Below are 24,225 nucleotides of genomic sequence, written 5' to 3'. Positions count from 1 at the left end.
TACAATATGACAATATTACTACAATATTACTATGAATATGAAATTTGACTTCAATTCACTTGCCCACATACCTCCCAACAAAATAGAGTTGCAGAAAAGAAGCATCAACAACTTTTAAATGTAGCATGAATCCTCATGTTGCAAACAAATGTGTTGGAATATTTTTAAGGTGATAGCTTCCTTACCACTTGCTATCTCACTAATAGACTGTCATCCTCAGCCATTGATGAAAAATACCTATCAATTAATCTATCCCAAAAGACCTTTGATTCAAATTCCTCTATAAGGCTTTGGCTACACCTGTTTTTTGCATATTCTTGGCCCTAAAAGAGATATACTTGCCAAACATGCTATTAAATGTGTGTTCAATGGATATCATATCAATCAAAGAGGTTACAAATGCTTTGATTCTACGTCCCGAAAAGAGTTTATCAGCGCATATGTGACCTTCTTCGAGCCTCAAATTTACTTTCAAAACATCTCTAAGTTTTATCCTGGGATGCCAAGATTTGTCCCCTTACCTATTCCTCCTATTTCCCTGGAGTACGTTCCTTCTTCCTCTCCATCATCCATATGTTGTTTTCGTGATCCTCCACTGGTGTACTCATGCTGACAGGACTGCTCTCTAGATTGACCATTAGTCTCTTCTCAAGAGGTAAGTAACCGTAACACATAGGACCATGGAGTAAATGATTCTTACATTAATGATGATCTTCTTATTGCACTTGGAAAGAAAAAAAAAGGTGTATTGTGCACCTCATATGTAACTTTATATCTAATGCAAATGTGAATAATAGTTTAATACTGCTTAATTAGGGTATGACAAGTCAAGTCATCCCCACTAGTTATCAACAAAAATTGTTGGATGTAAAATGAAACAACCTATGCAAAAAGAGATGGGTGTGTTGATATCACAAGCCACATTGGAGTTAGTGGAACCTCTAACTCAAGGTGATGTTGTTAGATCGAATTGAGTTTTCACCATAAAATATCATTCTGATAGATCTATTAAGAGCTATAAGGCATGCTTGGTTGCCAAATGTTATACACAAACTTATAAAGTAGATTTCTATCAGAGTTCTCTCCAATGGCGAGGTTGGGGGCCATTAGGCTTATTATTTATGTGGTTGTTCAGACAAATGGGCTTCTTTACCAACTCAATGTGAAGAATGTACGGTGACCTGTCATAAATTGTGTATATGCAACATCCCTATGGTTTGAGAGCCAGGGGAAGTGTCGTAAGGTGTGGCTCAAGAAGATCATATGTGGACTCAAAAACGTCCTTGTGCAAATAAACTGTCACCGGTAGTTTCTCAATGTGAATTTCCGAAATCTGCCCTATAGATCATTTCCTTTTCGAACGAAGGGGCACATTAAGTATGATGGTATTGGTCGTTTATGTTGATGACATTGTCTTGACATACGATAATGACAAAAAAATATTGAAAGCAAAGAAGTTTCATCAACAACACTTTGTTATGAAAATCTTGGCTTGTTGAGATACTTTTTTGATATTGAGGTAGCACGTAGTGGAAACGGTGTGGCACTGTCCCAACAAAAGTACGTACTTGACTTACTACAAGAGACATTGATGTTAGGAGTCAAGCCATCTACACTGCCTATGAAGTATGAACCCATTTTGATCTCAATGATAATCAATCAAAGACAATAGGCTCTTGGTCCTACAAATCTCTCATTGGTGAGCCCCTCTATGTGACTTCTACTCGCCCTTGTATTAGTTCTGCAATTAGATGCCTTAGCCAATTTATGGAGAAACTCAGGAAGCTACACTAGGAAGCTTCCATAATGGTAATTAGATTTCTAAAGTCCTCCTCGACAAGGGGTTGTGGTTTAAGAAAGGTGCACCTTTGGAGGTTGAAGGGTTTAGTGATGTTGATTATGCAAGGTCGGTAGAAGATCAAAAATCTATTAAAAGCTTTTCTATTTTTTTGGGACGCAATACCATATTATGGCGAAACAAGAAACAAAGTGTGGATGCTAGATCTAGTGCAAACTCAAAGTACAACACAATGACTCATAATGCAATTGCAATGACTTGGTTCTTCCCTTTCTAGACGTTATTCACTGATTTTGCTTATAACTTGTAAGCAAAATAACATGGTGATGGTTTATCGTATTCAAGTGCAAAGTTGTTGGCTTTCTCATCTTCAATGCTTCAACGATTTTCCTTGACCTTACTTTTTTGGCGACGAAGTTCGCTTTTTTTTTTTTCCAAAATTTCCATGTTTCGTAAGTAACAAACAGCTTACTCATAGGCTTAGTACCGCCCAATTTAAAGGGCATTTACGGAATGCCACTTCTATTTGCTGGCATCTCCTGGAAGAACTGTGTACGTACGATTGTGTACGTATGGATGTTAACATTTTTTATTTGAATGAGATTATCCCAATAAATCGTTCCGAAGGAATAGATACAGAAAAAAATTTAATATCTAATTGAAGAATCTGAGGGACGTTCGTCGTGAATTCCCAGCCCCTGGGACGTTCGTAATGAATTCCTTTTGTCCATCGATGGCTGTACGGAGTTGAGGGGGTCGCCTGGCCTGAATCCCCCTTTGCTTCGACAACCCGACGCACAGCAAACCCTGTTTTCCTAAGTAAGCTCCCGACACATCGCCGATCGGTTCCGACCGTTCACTTTTGCTGCTCTCTCTCTCTCTCTCTTTCTCTGGGAAAGATGTGGAGACTCGCTCGTAGACCCACATTGCAAGCGCGGTTCGGTCACTTCTTCTCGACGGCCGTCCCAGGCCCTTGTATCGTGCACAAGCGAGGGGCCGATATTCTTCATGACCCCTGGTTCAATAAGGTAAGGAATTAGTCCTTTCCTTTCTTCCTTCGGTCAGTTTCTCTCATGGATGTTTACCTGTGGTTGAAGAAGATACGAGCGGTACTGGACTGGAATGTCGGTTTTCGTTATTTTAGGAATCGGGTCTGTAGACTGTGCTAAAAGTGAGGCATTATGAAGCATTATTTCCAATTATTTAACAAATACTATTTTTCCTTCTAAGCCATAATTTGGAATCACCATTTCAATTATTGTCTCTCTTTCTTAAGGAAGTTTTGCTTTTCGCAAGCAAAATTTATGATGTTTCTTCTTCTCCTTTTGATCCTAAGAGGTTGACTTGAATGCTTTCTTTAGCACGAGTGCATGCTATTCTTTGAATTTATCATTCATATCGACTGAACCATTATTTGAAGGCATACAATTTTTTGTGTTTCCTAGTTCACTCCTCTTACTCAGGTTATTAGATTTCCAACGTGAAGAGTTCTACAGCATTTCCTTTTCCTTCCTTCTCGTTCGACATGAGTGCTATATCTTGCTTCACTGTCAGAATTCCGTGGCTCCTGTTGTTTATTCTTATTAGAAAGAGTAAAAAAGCAACAAGGTTTCATTTTCGTCTTCTTCATCATCATCTTCTTATTTGTCAAAAGAAAAAAAAGGAATATTGCAGCAACTTATAACCTTTCTCTTGACGCAATTTTTTTTTTTAAAATTTTTTTGATCAGGATACAGGGTTTCCTTCGACAGAGAGAGACCGACTTGGTCTCCGTGGGCTCCTGCCACCGCGTGTGATTTCATTTGAGCAACAATATGATCGCTTTAGTAAGTTGAAGCAGTTCCATTCTTTTGTCTTTACTTCATATTTTTCTTTACCCATTTATTCATAGTTGAATTTGTGAGTTTTGAGCCATCTCAGAAAATAAACAGCATAGCAAAATAAATCTACTGAAAAATAACAAATCCCTGATTCACAAGAACAAAGAAGACAAAACCACAAAACTACATGGGAAGAATTGAAGAAATGGTGCATTGAAACAAAAAGAAGGACAAAACGAATCAAAACCTTGAACTATATAGAAAATAACTCGTCAGAACCCTGCTTGGGGATGAAGAAAACAAATCAGGTATTGAAGCAAAAAAATATAATTATGGAAGAGGAATAGAAGAAACATGAATAAATAAACATTATGCTGCCATTAGATTTAGTTGCCAGTTGTTGCATGATTCATTTCAGAAAGTAAATGAGAAGGAAAAAGAGGGAAATAACAAGACTTTTATGCATTTAGGGTTTAGGAAGCTTTAAGGGCATGCTTGGGTGACACGGTAAAATCGATTTGTTGGTTTGTAACCTACATTATGGGCTCAAACTGGCTTCAGATGAGAAACCCAGTAACAAGTCCAGGAGAAGTAAAACTAGGTTTTGCTTCAAATCCTGAATTGGTTTTGAAAAAGCTGCCTCTCCTAGCTTTTTCAGTGCTAATAGTTGGGTGCCCCATGTCCTTTTCCCTTAGATACTCTTTTTTGCCAGAGGACTCATATGAGGTGAAAAGCGTGCTTCCTCCATCCAACAGAACGTATATTATTGGCCCTACTAGTCTCACATACTTGAACAAGAGAATATGCAAAAACACAAAATTCCAATCATTTAGATAATGACACTTCTGTTAAGGATTATCTATTCATTCTATTGCCTGGGTCTGCTTTCTAAAACTGCACATGGGATTTTCATCTCATATGACTCCTCCTAAGTCACATGCATATGGGTACGGGTGCGATAAGTTTTGAGTCCTTGTCATCTTAACAGACTCTAAATTATACTTTAAAAGGATGGGTTTGATCTGAACCTAACACAGACCCAGATCAAGACGGTTCATCATGCAGAATACCTGCAGTAGACCAGACTTGGTTTACTGAAACAGGTATTTGAAGAAAAATATTACGTACTCATGTAACTTAAGTTAGGATCACTGAAGGCATCCAAGGCAAGTTCAGGTATCCATAAAATGGGTACTAAAGCCAATATGATAAGTTAACAATCATACTTTGTGAATCTGATTCTAATTTCTAATATCGTCTATTTAAATCCCATATCCCTTTCAAGGTCCCTTTTGTTTCTCATTAAAGCACAATTTTATCTGAACCATCTGTAAAGAATAGAGCTACAACCAAGTCTATCATCAGGTTCTAAATATTTGCCTCCTACAAGCTTGAACAATGTCTTCTTTTTGACTTCATCCACCAGGTACCGGTATTGTGATTCTCAAACTTCTTTCAAACGTGCATCAGATTTTCAAGTCAACCATGTAAGACAGAACAATCTATGATGTAGCCAAATGGTTTACTAGGGCTAAGCCATAGTCACAAAGAACATTTTTTTTTTAAAAAAAAGTGCTAAAAATGGAGAAAATAAGTCAGCTGTTTCCTTTGTGAGAAAAACTCCAATAGGAAAAAATTGAGAAAGTGCACTTTTTCTGCTTTTTCCGCTTTTTGTTTTCATTTTAGGCTTTTTTCACGTTTTGTTAATGCCAACTGCTTCTTTCCATTTTCTTTTTATTTGTTCCTTATCTGCTTATTTTTTGATGTTGTCTTATTAATTTTTCATTTATTTTGTTTTTCCCTAATTTTTGAGATTTTTAAATTATTTTTAAAAATTTACCACATTTTTCCTGTTTTCTTCAAGCTTGCCATATTTATACCTGAGGAAAACCTCACAATTTAGAATGTAAAAATGATATTTGTGACTACGGGATAAACAATGCAATTTGTTTAGGCAAATGAATTTGACTGTTTTTTAAGAAGTAGCATTATAAACTTTGATGGGTTTAATAATGCCGTGAACACAAAGTCTCTGTTGTTAATGTCTGGTCTCCATGAAAATCCAAACCTTCTAAGAAACAAGTACAAGGATGATCCTAAGTAAAGTTTTGTTTGTTGATATTGGCAGTAGTATTATGGAAGAATTTCAGTTTGCTATTCTCTTATAGAGACATTTTTCCTTTCTTTTTTCAGTTTGCCAAAGCTCATTCATTTGGTTATTGGGGATTCATTTTTTGCATGGATAGCCTTCCTGAGCAATGTCCTCTAGCTGCTGTCTTATTAGTTTCATTTTTTAACCTTTTGTTCTTGGAAAGAAACTTCATATGTTTTAACATTTCTTTCTTTATAGTGCTCTCATTTCGATCATTGGAGCATAATACTCAGGGCGAACCTGCTGATGTGACTTCCTTAGCGAAATGGCGGATTTTGAACAGACTACATGATAGGAATGAGACACTTTATTATAGGGTATGCTTGATGTGAGATGCTCATGAAGCAATATCAATATCATTGACATTCATCAAATTAGCAGCCATTTCAAGCTTCCACTACATTCTTATAAAACAATTATATGTTTGTTTAGGTACTTATTGATAACATCCAAGACTTTGCCCCAATAATTTATACGCCAACAGTCGGACTAGTCTGTCAAAATTATGGAGGCTTGTTTAGGCGTCCACGTGGAATGTATTTCAGTGCAAAGGACAAGGGAGAAATGATGTCCATGATTTACAATTGGCCTTCAGAACAGGTACATGCTATGTGTATTTCTTCGCATGCTTTTATGTGTTCACAGATTGAGAACATTCTTAAGTAAAAAACATAGATTATCTGTTTCACAATCTTTTTTCTTTTGGACAAAACAATAATGAAGTTAAAAGTTGTTTCTGAATTTGAGATGCTTGATCTTGTTGGATTTTAAGGCAAGAGATATTTCAGGCCCTTGGTTTCTGGTGAGCCGCATGCTGCCCAGGCAGTGCGTACCTGGGGTGGTACCGATTGCATGCAGTCCAGTGTAGGCATCAATGGCGCCACAATTTTTGATAGGACATTTTGGGTGCTTTTCTAATCACCTTCTTGCCAATCCTGCGTGGATAAAGGGCAAGGGTGGTAAGTTGGTTTTCTGCCACCAGTTGTAGGTACCTTCATTTGCCTGCACTGTCTATGAGCATTAGGGAAAAAAAGATGGCCATTTGACTTGCCTTACCTTTGGCTAAAACCCTGGAAGAGGGTGTGATTAGACGGTGATGGCGGTCAGGTCATACCACTGAAGCAGAAAGGTGTCCATTAGGTTGCAAACACACTCAAAGGTATGTCCTTGCTTGTGGCTGCTTGCTATGGAGGCACCATAATTTTTGTTAGGACCTTTTGGGTGCCTTTCTAATCACCTTCTTGCCAATCTGTGTGGATAAAGGGCAAGGGTGGTAAGTTGGCTTCCTGCCACCAGTTGCACCGTCTATGAGCATTAGGGGAAAAAGGGTGGCTGTTTGAGTTGCCTTGCCTTTGGCTAAAACCCTGGAAGAGGGTGACATTAGACGGTGATGGCTGCAGGCCATACCACTGAAGCAGGCGGGTGTTCATTAGGTTGCAATAGACTCAAAGGTATGTTCTTGCTTGTGGCTGCTTGCTATTAAGCTTGGGCGTCGGGCCGGGCCGCTGCCGGGCCGGCCCGTATCCCGCCCTCCGTCTCCCTCACTCCCTCTCCGCTCCCCCTCTCCCTCTCCCTCCTCCTCTCTGCTCCCGCTCTCCCTCTTCCTCTCCGAGTCCGCTCCCCCTCTCCCTCTTCCTCTCCGCTTCCCCTATGCCTCTCTGCTCCCGCTCCCCCTCCGCTTCCCCTCTCCCTCTCCCTCTCTGCTCTCGCTCCCCCTCTCCCTCTCCCCCTCCCCCTCTCCCTCTCCCTCTCCCTCTCTGCTCCCGCTCCCCCTCTTTGCTCCCCCTCTCCCTCCGTCTCCCTCGCCGCTCCCCCTCCTCCTCCGTCTCCCTCGCCGCTCCCCCTCCTCCTCCGTTTCCCTCTCCCTCCTCCTCCGTCTCCCACGCCGCTCCCCCTCCTCCTCCGTCTCCCTCCCCCTCCTCCTCCATCGGAGGGCGGGGGGAAATGGGTGTTAAGTTTGTACATATGGATCGGGTGACCCAGACCCGACCCATTTGATCTACATGCCCAACACATCATGGACGGTGGCATACTTGTAAATCTTATTGTTATTTTGTGTATTTTATGATGTACCCTAAATCGTGATTAGTATATAATGATAACAAGAGGTAGACGTCATTTGTTGCTGCTCTCTTTCATCTCTCTCTTGCTTGGACGTGCAGCCCACTTCTCTCTTCCTCCTCTTGCATCTAAGTTCATTCGGTGGTTTGGTATTAGATATCAAAATCTTACATGGTATCAGAGCCAGGTTTTGCCACCGAGATTGTTCGGTAAGAACCTTTAATTTCTGCCCTAATCTTTGTTTCTTTTCTGCCATAATCTTCAAATCTCTATTTCTGCCCTAATCCCCAAATTTCTGCCCTAACCCTAATCCCCAAATTTTCTGCCCTAATCTTCCCTAATCCTATCGTCTACCCTAATCTGCCCTAATCCTACTGTCTGCCCTAATCTGCCCTAACCCTACCATCTGCCCTAATCTGCCCTACCGACAGCCACCTAACCCTAATCTCAAAATTTCTATTTTTCCTCTATTTTCTAATTATTGCATTTATGGATTCCCACCGCAATTCCAGCATCTTGTCGTCCAATTTCCTCTCCCAACTCATCTCACAAAAGCTAAATCATACCAATTATTTGACATAGAAACATCAAATAGTCCCATTCATCAAGAGTCACCGTCTCTATGGACATCTTAATGGCACCACACCTGCGCCACCAGAATGGATTATGCAAGAGGTGAAGAATGCTGTAGGGCAAGTTCAAGAGACTATTGCAGAAATCAATCCTGAATATGAGATGTGGATGGCTCATGATCAATCTCTCGTTGCTTATATCACCTCCACACTATTAGAGGAAGTTTTGGCGGGTGTTGATGATGATCTTTCAGCACTTGAGTTGTGGAATGTACTTGCTACCACATATTCTCAAATATCAGAAGCGAGATTTCTACAACTCAAGAGGCAATTTCAGGATATCAAGTGAGACACACGTTCAGTCTTGAAATATATACATGAGATAAAAAAATGTCAGCGATCAGCTTGCCATCATAGGGCATCCAGTCAGTGACAAGGACAAGGTACAACAGGCTTTGAGTGGATTGGAGCCAGAATTTGATGTTTTCTGCACTGCTTTAGAGGTATTGCCTGTTCTTCCCTCTTTTGAAGACTTGAAAGCAAAATTGATTCAGCATGAAGCAAGTCATGTACAACGACATGAATTAGTTCATTCTGGCGGTCACAATGTATTGGTCACTGGGACACATGCTTTACAAGGAAGTCGTCTAAGAGTTTGGAACTCACAGGCAGGGATGTGGAGAGGTATCCTTCCTACACCTAACACAAATTCACAGATAAATGTACCACGAAGGATACCTACTTGTTTTTATTCCAATAAGAGAGGTCATGTGAAGTCAGAATGATGGCATAACCCACAAAACAAGGGAAAATAGGTCAGGCGTGACAGTAAGGCAGCAGGGTCATCTGTTTTGAACATGACTGCGGCATCGAACATTTTCCCAGATGTGCAGCAGATTCTAATGACAGCGTTGTCTAAAATCAATCTCAAGCAAAATGAGGAAGGACAATGGTATGTGGATTCTGGTGCTGCAGCTCATGTGACTGGTGATGCAAGTAAGCTTTCTAGTGCTCTCCCTTATTTAGCTAAAGGCTCAGTTGTCACAGGAGATGGTTCCCATCACAAAATATCACATATTGGAAATGCACACTTATCCATTGCTCATTCCTCAATACCTTTAAAAAATGTTCTTGTTGTTCCAAATGTCAAGAAAAATATCATTTCTGTGTCAAAGCTTATTGATGATACTCATTCCTTTGTTGAGATGTTAAGGATGCTCGAACCAAGAAGACATTCGCTGAGGGTGTTCACAAAGGAGACATGTACGTCATTGAAGAAGCTCCAAAAGTGTCTAAGTCTTGTGTTTCAGATTCATCCTTTCCCAGTCATAGTGAAGTCAATATCACAGAGTATGATATGCCATCTCTTTGGCACGATCATTTAGCACATTGTGGTCGGTCTTTCATTCAAAGTCTTGTTGCAGACGGACTATTACAAAAGTTCAGTCTAAGTCCTGTCAGTGAGTCTAGCATGTGCTCAAGTTGTCATATTTGTAAGAGCCATGCTCTTCCTTTTCAATCAATAAATAAGCGAGCTTCGAAGTTATTTGACACCATTTATTCTGATGTTTGGGGCCCTGCTCCTATTTCTTCCTCTTCCGGGAGTAAATATTATGTTGTTTTCATCGATTCTTATTCTCGTTACACTTGGATCCACTTCATGAAAAGCAAATCAGAAGTTTTCCGCTTGTTCACCCAATTCCACGCCTTGGTCCAAAACAAATACTCTAGTAATATCGTGCATTTCCAATGTGATTGTGGTGGTGAGTTTATTTCAAATGAATTTACTGAGTACTTACTAAATCATGAGATCACTAGATAGATTTCCTGTCCTCACACACCACAATAGAATGGTATTGCTGAAAGAAAACATAGGCACATAGTTGAAAGTGCTCTCAGTATGATGCATAAAACTGATGTGCCCATGACTTTATGGACTGAAGCCTTCCATACTGCTGTTCATGTTATTAATCGACTTCCACTATCCATGCTTGAAGGAAAATCTCCGTTCTTTATTTTACATAAAAAACAATCAAATTATGATGAGCTACATGTTTTTGGATGCATCTGTTATGTTCATGTTGATGTTTCTTTGAGAAATAAGTTTCAAGATCGAGCTATCATGTGTAGATTTGTGGGTTATGCAAAAAATTATAAAGGCTATCGCTGTTACAATCCAAAAACTGGACGTGTGCATATTTCACGACATGTTGTTTTTGATGAGCTCAGGTTGAAGGATTTAAAGGAGCCACATGCAATACTTAAAGTTAGAAATGATTTATATGACTCATGGCTGAATGCTGAAATATTAGACCAAAGAGCTGATACACACCACGCACAAAGTGACATAACTATTGATGAGCCTGAGACAGCCACAAACACTCAGATGGACAACATACTTTCATCTACTCGGACCAACAACATGACCATGACTTCACCTAATCAGTTTTCAGGAATGGTGTATAATCGACGATCAGTTCCAGTTGATACAGAAACTGCCACTACTTGTCCACGTAGATCAGAACGTGTGTGACACCCTATTGATAGATGGGTAAGTTATGGTAATTTCTCTTTGGATTTTCAGCTCTTCATGACAGAATTGAACAAAAAGGTGGAGCCAAAATGCTATGAGCAAGCGTGCAAAAGCAAACATTGGATTGAGGCCATGAATGAAGAAATGACTGCCTTAAATGAATGTCAAACATGGGAGATTGTTCCTCGTCCAGATAGTAAGAATGTAGTGGGCTCAAAATGAGTTTACAAACTCAAGTATAAACCTGATGGAAGCATTGATAGATATAAGGCTCGACTCGTGGCTAGAGGCTTCACTCAGCAGTATGGAGAATATTATGATGAGACTTTCAGTCCAATCATCAAGATGAGAACGATTTGGGTTATCATCTCTCTTGTCGTCTCATATGGTTGGAATTTATATCAGTTGGATGTTAAAAATGCTTTTTTTCATGGCTTTTTAAAGGAAGAAGTTTATATGGAACAACCTCAAGGATATGTTTTCAATGATCCAACCAAATGGGTGTGAAAATTACAAAAATCACTGTATGGGCTTAAGCAAACATCTCGTTCATGGTTCGATAGATTTTCCCTCCAGATATAACAGGCTGGTTTTCTCAGAAGTTCACTTGATCATTCCTTATCCATCTATCATTCAGGTGAAGTTACCACTTGACTACTTATATATGTAGATGACATAGTTCTTACTGGAAACTCTTCATGTCATATATCCCATGTTAAGGAGGTATTGCAACAAGAATTCAAGATGAAAGATCTCGGCGAACTACGGTATTTCTTGGGTGTTGAGCTTGATAGAAAAGGTGGCACATTAACTCTTACACAGCATAAATACACTCTTGATATTTTGGATAGGGCAGGTATGACAAAGTTGCAAGTGCATAAATACACTTAGTGTTCTCAACACAAAATTAAATGCATCTGATGGGAGTGATGCATACCCAAGTCCTAGTTTCTATCAGAGTATAGTTGGCATGTTGCAATATCTCACTTTTACATGCCCAGACATAGTATATGTATGTCTGTGAATCAAGTCTCTCAGTGTATGCATGCACCCACAGAAGGTTATATGGATGCTACCAAACGTATTTTGCGTTATCTTAAGACTACTCTTGGGGATGGACTCATCTACACAAGACAGTCCACTGTTTTGCATGGCCACAACATTTCCACTTATACTGATGCAGATTGGGCAGGTGATCCAGACGATAGACGATCAGTTTTCGGTTATTGTCTCTTCCTTGATTCCAATCTTATTTGTTGGAGTAGCAAGAAACAGCGTGCAGTTGCCAGATCTAGCACTGAGGCAAAATATACGGCAATGGCTGCAGGCACCGCTGAAGCTTCATGGTTACGTCATCTGCTTGGGGAACTTTCTCTTCCCATTGCTCAGTCATCTCTATTTTGTGACAACCAAAGCGCGATCAAGATTGCCTTCAATCCTGTTCTATATAATCGCACTAAGCATATAGAGATTGATTAACACTTCATTCGTCAAAAGGTTGCGGAAGATGAGATTGTTCCCACTTATATATCCACATCTGAACAAGTGGCTGATCTTTTTACCAAGGGACTCACATGGCACCAATTATGGGAATTGAAGAACAAGTTGCGCATGATCAAACCCCATGCACAACTTGAGGGGGGCTGTTAAGTTTGTACATATGGATCGGGTCACCCAGACCCGACCCATTTGATCCACACGCCCAACACATCATGGGCGGTGGCATACTTGTAAATCTTATTGTTATTTTGTGTATTTTATGATGTACCCTAAATCGTGATTAGTATATAATGATAACAAGAGGAAGACGTCATTTGTTGCTGCTTTCTTTCATCTCTCTCTTGCTTGGATGTGCAGCCCACTTCTCTCTTCCTCCTCTTGCATCTAAGTTCATTCGGTGGTTTGGTATTAGATATCAAAATCTTACAAGGGGGTCGGGAGGGGGAAAGGGGGTCGGGAGGGCGGGGGAAAGGGGGTCGGGAGGGTGGGCCCTGCACCGTCTATGAACATTAGGGAAAAAAGGGTGGCTGTTTGAGTTGCCTTGCCTTTGGCTAAAACCCTGGAAGAGGGTGAGATTAGACGGTGATGGCTGTGAGTCCATACCACTGAAGCAGATGGGTGTTATTAGGTTGCAACGGACTCAAAAGGTATGTCCTTGCTTGTGGCTGCTTGCTATGGAGGTGCTTGGCTATGTCTTTGGCCCTAATATCAAGGACGACCAATGCCTTTTCATATCTTTCACTTAAAAGGAAATTCTTTCCATGCATACTTGACTGTTCCATGTGGGGACATTGAGCGCCTGCCATCGGTGGCAGAGTTTGCCAACTACGTATAGGTTTAGGTACTTCAAGTCTGTAACAACAACCTTCATCTCCTTGGTCATTCATTGCATCGCTTGCCTTGAGCAGTCTTGCTTCTCCTTGACGAAACACATAAAATGGGGACAAGGACTGGACATGTCACACCTCAACTTCTCATTCATTTTTTTCCTTAAAACACAAGACATTCAAAACAGAGCTACAACTTCAAAATAAGATGAGGCTGCTTTCATTTATGCACAAAAAAATTGTTCATACAAAAACAACTTTACATAATTATAAATGACCCTATAACAAAACAATGATGTTTCAAACAAAAAAAAGTCATCCATGGACCGTATAACAACAGCCTTCATCTCCTTGGTCATTCATTGCATGGCTTGCCTTGAGCAGTCTTGCTTCTCCTTGACCAAACACATAAAATGGGGACAAGGACTGGACATGTCACACCTCTACTTCTCACTCATTTTTTTCCTTAAAAACACAAGACATTCAAAACAGAGCTGCAATTTCAAAATAAGATGAGGCTGCTTTCATTTATGCACAAAAAAGTTGTTCATACAAAAACGACTTTACATAATTATAAATGACCCGATAACAAAACAATGATGTTTCAAACAAAAAAAAGTCATCCATGGACCGTAAAAGAAAAACTCGACATACATCATGTGGGTAAACAGCAATCACAAAGATTACACTTGACTACTTTATACAATTTACCTCATGTGGGCTTTCTACTGTTCTTTCTGAAACACTAGCACACACTTTGTTAATCAATGCACATTCATTCACATTTCCATTTCCACTTTATAGCTCATGTGGCTGCAAAACACATGCACTTGCACACCATGGGTGGCCTCAAGTCGGGAGATAATCCGCGTGGTGGCCTGAAGCACTACGGTTCTATACTCATTAAAGCGGTAGAGTAGTCCTCAAGGAAGAACTTGTTCCATGGGAAGTTGCTCAGCCTTTCCTAGAATACCTAGATTGGGAAGGTGAGAGCTCGACGCTCCAAGCACAACACACAAAGATATTCTGGGCCTTATCACCTGCCCTCTGACTGAGCAGACAGAACCGATGGTAAATGTGGTATGTATCTCAAACGTATTGTCTTGTCAAACTGACATCAACTCTACTTAACATTTCTTAAGAGTTAATGATGTGGAAAACATACGCATTATGCTCGCTAGAACACAAGGTCAGCTCAACCACTTCTAGCTCAAACAAACACCAAATTACATTCATTGGGAGGTCACACATTCTGTCATTGCACTTAGAGCTAGCTGAGCAACAGTCAAAGGGCAACACTCTAGCTTTCAACGTACTATTCAAGGTCTGCGTTAATCATGTATAATACAGAGTACATTTAAATGCTTGGAAAACTGTGCAATAAAGTGTAGGGTTCGCAATTTGATTCATTTGATACTCATCCTTTCACAATTGCAAAGAAAGAGGGGATTCCATCATATTCATTTTACATACAAAGCCTTAGCCGAATAATAGAGAGCAGTCTCAATCCATGGTTGACATGCAGTGGCAGGGGTTCGAGGCGGTTTCCTAAACAGTTATAATCCTAGCATGATTATGCCATCATGCATGAATTAACAACTAACAAATACATACAATCGATCATTTGTGAAAAAACACCAATCACACGTCACTCAAAACAAGATATGATGTTTTCATTGTCCAACAACTGTAGTAGCCCACACCTATGAGAGGTGGAATATAATCATATTTGGCAAGGAAGGGAATTGCCCTACTATGCTATCATACATGGTGCATGCCTCCACAAACAACCAAAAGCTCACTTGAGCTCTAAATCCTCATGCTTAGGGTCGGCTTGATGCTTCTGGTCCACTTGCAAAAACTCAGAACCATAAGTTCTCTATACACTTAATTCACCATTAATGTTCTTTAGGTAGAAAAAGGTATCGAGTCGGTGGTTTAGGTGTCTAGGAGATGCTGGGATTGGGGCGCTCTAGAATTACAAACTTCTTTTTTGGTCTGTCGTTGCATACCTCTTGATTCTCCTTCCTAGTTGAGACTTGAATTGAAGTTACAAATGCCTTTCTATCTTAACGAATCATAACATCTTATTGGTGGGTATGAGTTGCCATATGGTAATAGATATATACATATATTTTGTTTACTACATGAAGCCTCTTCACCCAAACTGCCACATGCCTATGCAAGGTCTATGCCCAAATTTAATTTAAGTATGATATGCTGCAATTCCATCGACTAGAAGTCGCACACTAAAATTACCAACCACAGTTCACTTTACTTCATTCGTACTTCCTAGCAGCTAAGAGACCGTTAAATTGCGGTCGTTAGGTATGAACTTGCTCAAATAGATTACTAAGCACCAAGTCAAATAACTAGAGACAAGTTTAGGATTCTAAAGGTTGATTAAGACATCACCATTGTAATTAAACCTTCCCATTCAACATTAGATGATAATGCAGCACCAAACTCACCAACTTTTACATATATTCAATCGAACAATCAAGAAAAGGCTACCTTTTTCATACATTTGAGTATGTCTGTACTAAAAATTTCTATTAACAGCCTTATTAAATCACAAGTTCCGTCATGTAACGACACCTTAAGTTTGACGTGCAAAACAACACACTCTTTCACCCATTTGCAACATAGTATTCATACAAAACATAACATGAATTGATTACCCACTAGATCAGTCCTAAACCTTTCATAATAAAACAAAATTTCTATCATGCACCCTAAACCAATTAAACCTTAAGTCCAGCATGATGAAATAATGGTTATCCACGTTCTTAAGGAAGACATTCTCAAATGAAATCAGATTACTAGCATGCATAAAAAATTTATAAATTCTCATGCTCCTCATGAAGGAACAACTACTATTTACATATTAGAGAAACATTGAGCAGAAGCATGCAAACAACCTTGCACCCAATCTTATGGAGCTCTAGCTGATGCTCTATATTCGTATATGTATAGAGCATATGTGATCATAGATTCATGTATCAATGTATGTATATATGTTTTAATATGTATATTTGTATATAGGATTTTTATGTAATTTTTCAGATTTTTATTTCTGTACTTTTTTGGTTTTATCTTTCTGTTCCAGCCTTGCTGGAAATATTTGTATATAGGATTTTTATGTAATTTTTCAGATTTTTATTTCTGTACTTTTTTGGTTTTATCTTTCTGTTCCAGCCTTGCTGGAACTAGCCATTGGCTAGCTCCAACCGCTTCTAAAGAAGCCGTTGGACTAGTCCAACAGCTAGCTCTGGTTAGCCTTCCTCTCTCTTTGTTTACTAAATTATTCTTTATGCATATATAGAATATAGACTACTATTCATTTTCTAATGCAAGCTGTTTTGAACAGCCTTTTTGGCAATTCAATAATACAATAATTTCTGCTTGTCTTCTACTGTTTTTAGGCCTTAGTGCCTATTGCTGTTCTTCTTCTGTGGAGTAACTATTGTGACTGTTATCAGTCACATTTTCAGGCTGGGGAGATTTTCTACACAAGGGTTAGTGTAATGGGAGGGAGATGCAGCACCAAAACCTACCTGGGAATACTCAGTCCAACTATGTTAACATTTTCTTGCTTGTACACCTTGAGGACGAGGTGTTTTTTGAGGGAGGGGTAGTTGGTAGCAACGGAGCTTAAAATGGACACTCGTATCAATTGTAAATAAGGAGACTAGGGTAACAAAAATCAATCGGGTTGGATCCAGTCCATATGTGAGTTTGGATTAATCCATGAACACTTGTAACCAATGTTGTCCGTATCGTACGATGTGCATGTGTATCGTACAATACGTACCATATAGGTTTACAAAACTTATATGATACACTTATGATGCATGATACATTCGTGTATTATAAGTGTATCGCTCATATCATACGATACGGGAACCATATAGTACGATACAGGTGATACACCCCTGTATCATACGATACGGGGTAAAATGCAAAAGGGGCTCCCAGGCCCCTTTTACGTCATGTTTTAACCATTCTTCCCTATCTCCCCTTCTTTCTAAACACTCTAAGAGATGTGGGGGGAGGCATTTTGCTCATTTTCACCAAAAAACACCAAGAACTCATCGATTTGGTGCATTTGGGGGGGCCTACTAGCTAGTGGAGAAGCTTACTTGCAGTGCGAGCGGTGTGAAGCTTGGAGAAAGAGGGCTTTTTGGTTTCTAACACCAATAACGTAAAAAGTTACTCATTTTTACTGTTGAATCACTGTTTCATCTTATTTTTTATAGTTAATCATAGGTTTTTACTTGTTTTGTGAAGATATAATGCCAGACCTTGCATAGCAGTGGTGTGCAAGGGTGGATCCCAAAGATAGGTTAAAAGTTAAGTGTAATTTTTTGTAAGCAAATCATATCAGGAGGGATTTCTTGCTTCAAACATCATATAGCTGGTACACACATTGATGTGGCCCAATGCACTGGTTCAAAAGGGAACCCATTGCCACCCTTTGTCAAGCATCAATATATGGAGCTTATTAATGCTGTGGAAGCAAAGAGGATTGAAAAAGAAATGCATGAGCCTGATGTAGGATATGGGGCACCATATGAAGAGGAAGGAACAAAGGTGAAGATGTTGAGCTGGAAGAAGACAATGCTGATGTCAGTTTGGGAATAGATAAAGGAAAAAGTATCATGCAAAGTGGTTCTTCAGCTTCAGCTAGAAAGAGGAGAGGTGCAGGTAGCCAGGTACAAGTACAACTTCATGGGGAGCTTCCACAGAGGATTGAAAAAGAAATGCATGAGCCTGATGTAGGATATGGGGAACCATATGAAGAGGAAGGAACGAAGGTGAAGATGTTGAGATGGAAGAAGACAATGTTGGTGTTAGTTTGGGAATAGATAAAGGAAAAAGTATCATGCAAGGTGGTTCTTCAGCTTCAGCTAGAAAGAGGAGAGGTGCAGGTAGCCAGGTACAGGTACAACTTCATGGGGAATGTGATAGGAGCATTGGTTGTACTATTGGAACTGGTGGTAGAGTACGTACTGGAAGGTCAAGTATCGGATCTGGCTCAATCAAGAATTTTTTTTCTTGCTTATACTGCTGCAGGTGCTCAGCCCGAGATTTGTACAACTATGTGTTCAAAGGACATTATTGACGTAGCAGACGATACCATAGAGAGGTGGTTCTATGATGCAGTTCCATTTAATGCAGCCAACTCTTATCATTTTCAGCCTATAGCATATGCGATCGCTTATGTAGGCCAAGGGTATAAAATGTCCTATCGTAAATTGCAAGGTAAAATTCTTAATAATGCATTTAGAGATGTTAAGGCATATTGTGACTGAAATTGAGTTGGAAAGACACATGATGCAGTGTAATGGCAGACAGGTGGACAAACATCAAGACAAGAACAGAACATTGGTAAACTTTCTTGTATGTTGTCCCTTAGGTACAATGCTCTTAAAATCTATTAATTTGTCTGATACTCCTAGGCCTACTCCTAGGCCTGCTGATGTTTTGTGTGAGATTTTTGATAAAGTTATACAAAAAGTTGGGCTGGAGAATGTCGTGCAATTTATTACAGATAATGTGGCACATTATAAAGCTAAAGTGAAATGTTAGCAGCACAATATTAAGACATTCTATTGGAGTCCATATGCTGTTCACTGTTTAAATATAATGCTTCAGGATCTTGGTGTTAAATATGATATGAAGTGGATAGCTCAAAGATGCCAAGAAATAACAAAGTTTATTTATAATCATGCTTATGTTTTGAACTTGATGAGAAAATTCACAAATGGCGCTGTAATGATTAGACCTGCACAAACACGGTTTGCCACAAATGTCTTGACTGTGCAAGGTATAGTCAAGCAGAGAAATCCTCTCAGACATGTTCTCAAATGATGATTGGGCTGCATATCCACATGCCTATAAAAGAAAGGCTACAACAATCATGGATACAATATTCAACACTGAATTTTGGGAATCATGTGTGAACGTATTCAAGATTTGCGTACCTCTAGTGAGAGTCCTCTAACTGGTTGATAGTGAAGACAAACCTTCTATTGGGTATTTATATGAGGTTATGGACAGAGCAAAAGAGGCTATTAGAGATAATCTGAAGGGAAAAAGGAAGTTGTACATGCCTATATGGAAGATTATAGATGAAAGGTGGTTTGGACAACTTCATTGTTTACTTCATGCAACAGCCTACTACCTAAATCCTGCTATTAGATTTCTTCCAACTTTTAAGAATGATAGAGAGGTCGAGTATGACATGTTGGACTGTATTGATGGATTGAAAATTGATTATACAGAACAAGATGTAGTCCACATGTCGATCAACATATATGGTACTTGTTATGGCAACATGGGGAGGGACACAACAATTCGATGCAGGACTCCTTTGCATCTAGGTATTAGAAAATTGGACTTTATCTTATCTACTTTTCGATTGTTATTTATTTGTTGTTTCTACTTGCTCATGTATTTACTACTATACACATAGCTATGGGTATGGGTGCCGGTACGACTACCAGTGTATGTAGGGGTATGAACCATTTAAAAAAACTTGGGTACGGGGTATGGCCGTATATATATATATATATATATATATATATATATATATATATATATATATATATATATATATATATATATATACATATATATATATATATATACACACACACACACGCACACACACGCATGCAACAAAAAAAACTTGGGAGGAAATAATAAACAAGTAAACAACATAGAAGATATATACCACAAGCTCTTGCGGCAGTGTGTTTAAGAAACCTATGAATTAAGCATATGGACAAAATACATGTTAATCTCAAAGTCATATGCTGCATATATTACAAAGTTGCAATGGAATGAGGAAAATCATCTATAAAAGAATTGAGCAGCCCCTTAGACAGTCAAATATGAACCACGGCTCAGCATTGTGGGACTGCAATCTAAGTGCTAAATGCTGAAATGGAATGCTTCAGTTACAGAAAATAACATAGGAGCATGCACAAACGCATGGTCATCTGAAAAAAATATATGGTTTCATATAAACGTAAAAGATAAAGGGCAGATAATATGATTTTCGAAGAAGAAAAAGAAAAATAGTTGATGCAGGTCATAGAAGAAGCGCAGACGATTCTAAACCTGCCACCCAAATGAAAGGATAAACTGCTGGACGACGTGAGACTGCCAGAGAAAAAAGAAGCTTAAATATGAAGCTTCAACAAAAAACGCCCAAATCAATCGAAGGGAAAGTCGGTGAACAACAACTGCATCTCCCTTCGCTGGAGACGTTGCCTCTCATCGAAAACTGCCCAAAACCAGTCAATGGAACAACCAACATCGCCGGAGAAGTTCACATGCGTTGCTGTTGTGGGTAATACACAGAGGCCTTGACAAAAGTTGAATGCTCTACGTTTTCTTTAAAAGTAAAAAAAAAAAAAGAAGAAAAATAAAGCCCTAATTTAAGACGGTTTTGTATTCGGTCAACTTTGACTGAGTCCAAAAAATACCAGTACCGCAGTACATACTCGGGTACGTTGACCGTACCCGACACGGTCAAACACATACCTGAACCGCACCCAGGTGCGTACCAGTACCTATAACGGTATCATACGGTATGGTACGAAGAGCAGTACCCGTGTGACAGATATTTACTATTTCGTGTTTACTTTTCATTTTTTGTTATTTAGATTTGTGATGGAGTAGATTTGGGCTTGATTGCCCACAATTAAAGAGGCTTGCAATTAGAATACTCAGCCAAACATGTAGTGCCACTGGATGTGAAAGAAAAGGAGTGTATTTCAGCACATACACAGTAAGAAAAGAAATAGGCTGGAACATAAAAGGTTGAACGACTTCGTCTTCGTTCAATATAATATGAAGTTTAGACAAAGGTAAAAATTGTAAATTATAATATATATTTTAAGTTTTAACCATTTGATAATTTTTTCTCTTGTTAACTTTAGGCAAATAGAAGCAACATCTGCAAGGCAGCATCACACTCAATTTGATCCCATTAGCTTTGACAATTTTGATGTATTAGATTCTTGGGTTGAAGAACAATCTGCGATCCTTGATGAGGCCGATCTTGATTTTTTGAACATTGATGGAGCAGTAGAACTTTTTGAAGAAGGAGAGGCTGGAGTTGTAGAGCAATAGAATGTTGGAGTCATTCCAATAGAAGGGATTGAAACAATTAATGCAGAAGATGAGAATGAAGATGAGGACGAAGATGATAATGCAAATGACGAGGACTAGGATTATTGTTGAATTATCAACCATGAAAGATGTTAGTTATATGTTTTGAACTTATGAATGTGATGTAATACTTTAATAATATTGTCATGAATTCTTATTATGCTTATTTTGAATCTCTGGTTTCTTATTTTTGAATGTGTTGTTGATATATTATGGCTTCTGAATGATGCATCATGAATATTTTTTTTACGTATGATGATTTGTTTAAGCATGAATACATTTGTCTTGATTTTTTTTGATTTTTTAAATAAAAAAAATTTCCCCATGCGCTATGCTATGTTTGCGATATGTAATGATATGGCGTATAGGTCGGCCCGACCGGTACGTGATACGATACACCTTTTACAACATTGCTTGTAACCACCATGTAAATATGGGTGGTGATCCCAAAAGTTTAGTGAGTAATGAAAGAAGTCTCTCTCTCTTTTCCCTTCTTAGAAGGAGATGTTACCCTAATTTGGAATCAGGGCAGTGATTTGGGTGCGTGAGTTTCTTCTATTACCTGTGCTTAGAGGAAGATAGCCAGCGGCTATCAAAAAGACTTATGGTTCTAGTGAAGATCAAGTGAAAAGCAAAACTTGAAAGCACGAGACTACCAAGGTCATCAACACACACACACTCTCTCTCTCACAGGCACATATACACAGACATATTTTACCGTCACAGTGCTGTGCATTTAGTTGGATTGCCTTGGACATGGTGGTTTATCTAAATTGGATGGTTCTTTTGTGGTGCACTCCAGGTGGATATGATAATCATCACAGAGTTCAGTTGTATGATTGGAGGATTTAGCATGTTTTTCTTGTGCAATGCAGGTGGACATGATAGTGATTACGGATGGCAGTCGTATTCTTGGCCTTGGGGATCTTGGCGTTCAGGGTATCGGTATACCTATTGGAAAGCTTGATATCTATGTCGCTGCTGCTGGGATCAACCCACAGAGAGTATGCAGTAGTCAATATTGGTGTCTGCATTTTCTGTAGATATTTATTTTCTTCACCTATCTGATCGAATAATACCATCACATATGCGTCTAGGTTTCATACCTGCGAATAAGGTTTGCAATAACTTCAGTATACATAGATATGTGTGAAAGAAATTCTTTATTGCTTGGACACTAGTAAGCTGCAGTAGCTTGTTTTAAAATATTGAATTTCTCTTAGAACGTTACCATTTTAATCTATATGCCTCATAAAACAATAATTTCCTTTCCCTAATTGGTAACAGAATTTCCCTTTTATTCAGATATTGCCTGTCATGCTTGATGTTGGTACCAACAATAAAAGGCTTCTAGAAGACAATCTATGTGAGCAACTTTCTTTAGTTCATTATATTTTACTTTGATTTTTTCTAAGTTAATTAGGTTGCTATAGGTGGCATTTTAGGTGATCTCTAGCTTATGTGCATACGTGGGTGACAGTGATGACATGTTTCGAGTCCTAAATCCCCTTTGTTGTTGTGGCTTTGCTATGATATTATGTCTTCCCTGGGGCTTATCTCCACTTTATGAATATTCCATGAATAAGGGGCTAGAGAGATTTTAAACAAGAAGCTATTGTGTACAAATGGGAAAGTAAGGAAAAAGGAAAAAGCAGAAAAAAATATGGTATTTTGAAAAACAAAATTACATTTTTGTCATGGATTTTTTTTTTAAGGAAAAGGTGTTTTTAAATCATGTTTCTAAATCCTTTGAGTTTTTTTAATTGAATTTCTGACAATGTTTCCGTACAAATTAGCAGAAATTCATATGTTTATAAATTTTCTATTATTTTTTATATATTATTTTAATTTCTGATTCCCAGTGCTTCCAAGAAAAGAAAATTTACTGATTGATACCAATGTCATATGAAAGACATTTTTTTTGAAAAACACAAAAAATGTTAGACACGTCACCTTGAAAAAAAAGGAAAAAACACATTTTTTGAAAAACATAACGAATCAAAAAAGGGAAAAATACATTTTTTTTGCTTTTTGTTTTTTTTCCTTTCTTGCATTTTTTTTTTGCATTTTTTACATTTTTGAGTTACCAGATTTTTATTTTCATATTTTTCACTTTTCAGTTTTAGTTTTTTAATATTTTTGAAATTTTCTGAATTTTTTCCCAAGAAAACAAATCTGCCTTATTATACTGAGAAAATCTTGCCGTTTTGTACTAGAAAATGATATTTGTGACAAGGATTAATGCTCAACAAAGAACTTTGGTCCCTGACGATCAGAACTCTATTATGATTTTTATGATTGCTTTTACCTTTTCAAGAATATCAATGTGATAGTGTTTCATAGGCTTTAAACTTACGTAGAAACGGTAAAAGCAAATAGAAAGATGAACACACAGATGTAAAGTGGAAAATTTTCTTAACTAGAGGAAAAAACCACGGGTGAGGACTGGTGCCCACTAGCCACTAGACACACTCTCTCTTGAATTATCATTCACACACTGAAAATTGGGACAGGTTAAGTAGGGTCATAACTACACACTAGATCGGGTCCAGATCCAGACCCAGATAAGAGACCCAAATACCATATATGTCAACACTCCCTTTCAAGTTGGGCATACATATTGAACATGCCCAACTTGGATACATTTCTCTCAAACAGAGTCACAGGTAAGGCTTTAGTCATAACATCAACAGTTTGGTTTTCAGACTTCATATATGGTAGAATCAACTCTCTGACATCAATTCTTTCTCGGATGAAGTGACGGTCAATCTCGACATG

At 38.6% G+C, this 24,225-nt stretch overlaps 1 protein-coding gene across 1 annotated transcript in view; it reads left to right on the top strand.

Annotated features, from left to right (window-relative positions):
• Positions 1-2,438: 2,438 nt before the first annotated feature.
• Positions 2,439-24,225, top strand: part of LOC116265575 (NAD-dependent malic enzyme 59 kDa isoform, mitochondrial) — a 78,341-nt gene continuing 56,554 nt past the window's right edge. The window contains exons 1-6 of the mRNA XM_031646273.2: positions 2,439-2,826; positions 3,528-3,624; positions 5,969-6,087; positions 6,203-6,370; positions 22,323-22,451; positions 22,753-22,813. Coding sequence (XP_031502133.1) covers positions 2,698-2,826; positions 3,528-3,624; positions 5,969-6,087; positions 6,203-6,370; positions 22,323-22,451; positions 22,753-22,813 — 703 coding nt within the window. The 5' untranslated portion in view covers positions 2,439-2,697. The remainder of the gene's footprint in view (positions 2,827-3,527; positions 3,625-5,968; positions 6,088-6,202; positions 6,371-22,322; positions 22,452-22,752; positions 22,814-24,225) is intronic.

This window comes from Nymphaea colorata, chromosome 12, assembly GCF_008831285.2.
Source record: "Nymphaea colorata isolate Beijing-Zhang1983 chromosome 12, ASM883128v2, whole genome shotgun sequence".
Lineage (NCBI taxonomy): Eukaryota > Viridiplantae > Streptophyta > Magnoliopsida > Nymphaeales > Nymphaeaceae > Nymphaea > Nymphaea colorata.
Note: the sequence above shows the minus strand (reverse complement) of the source record. Positions and strands in the feature narration are given on the sequence as shown.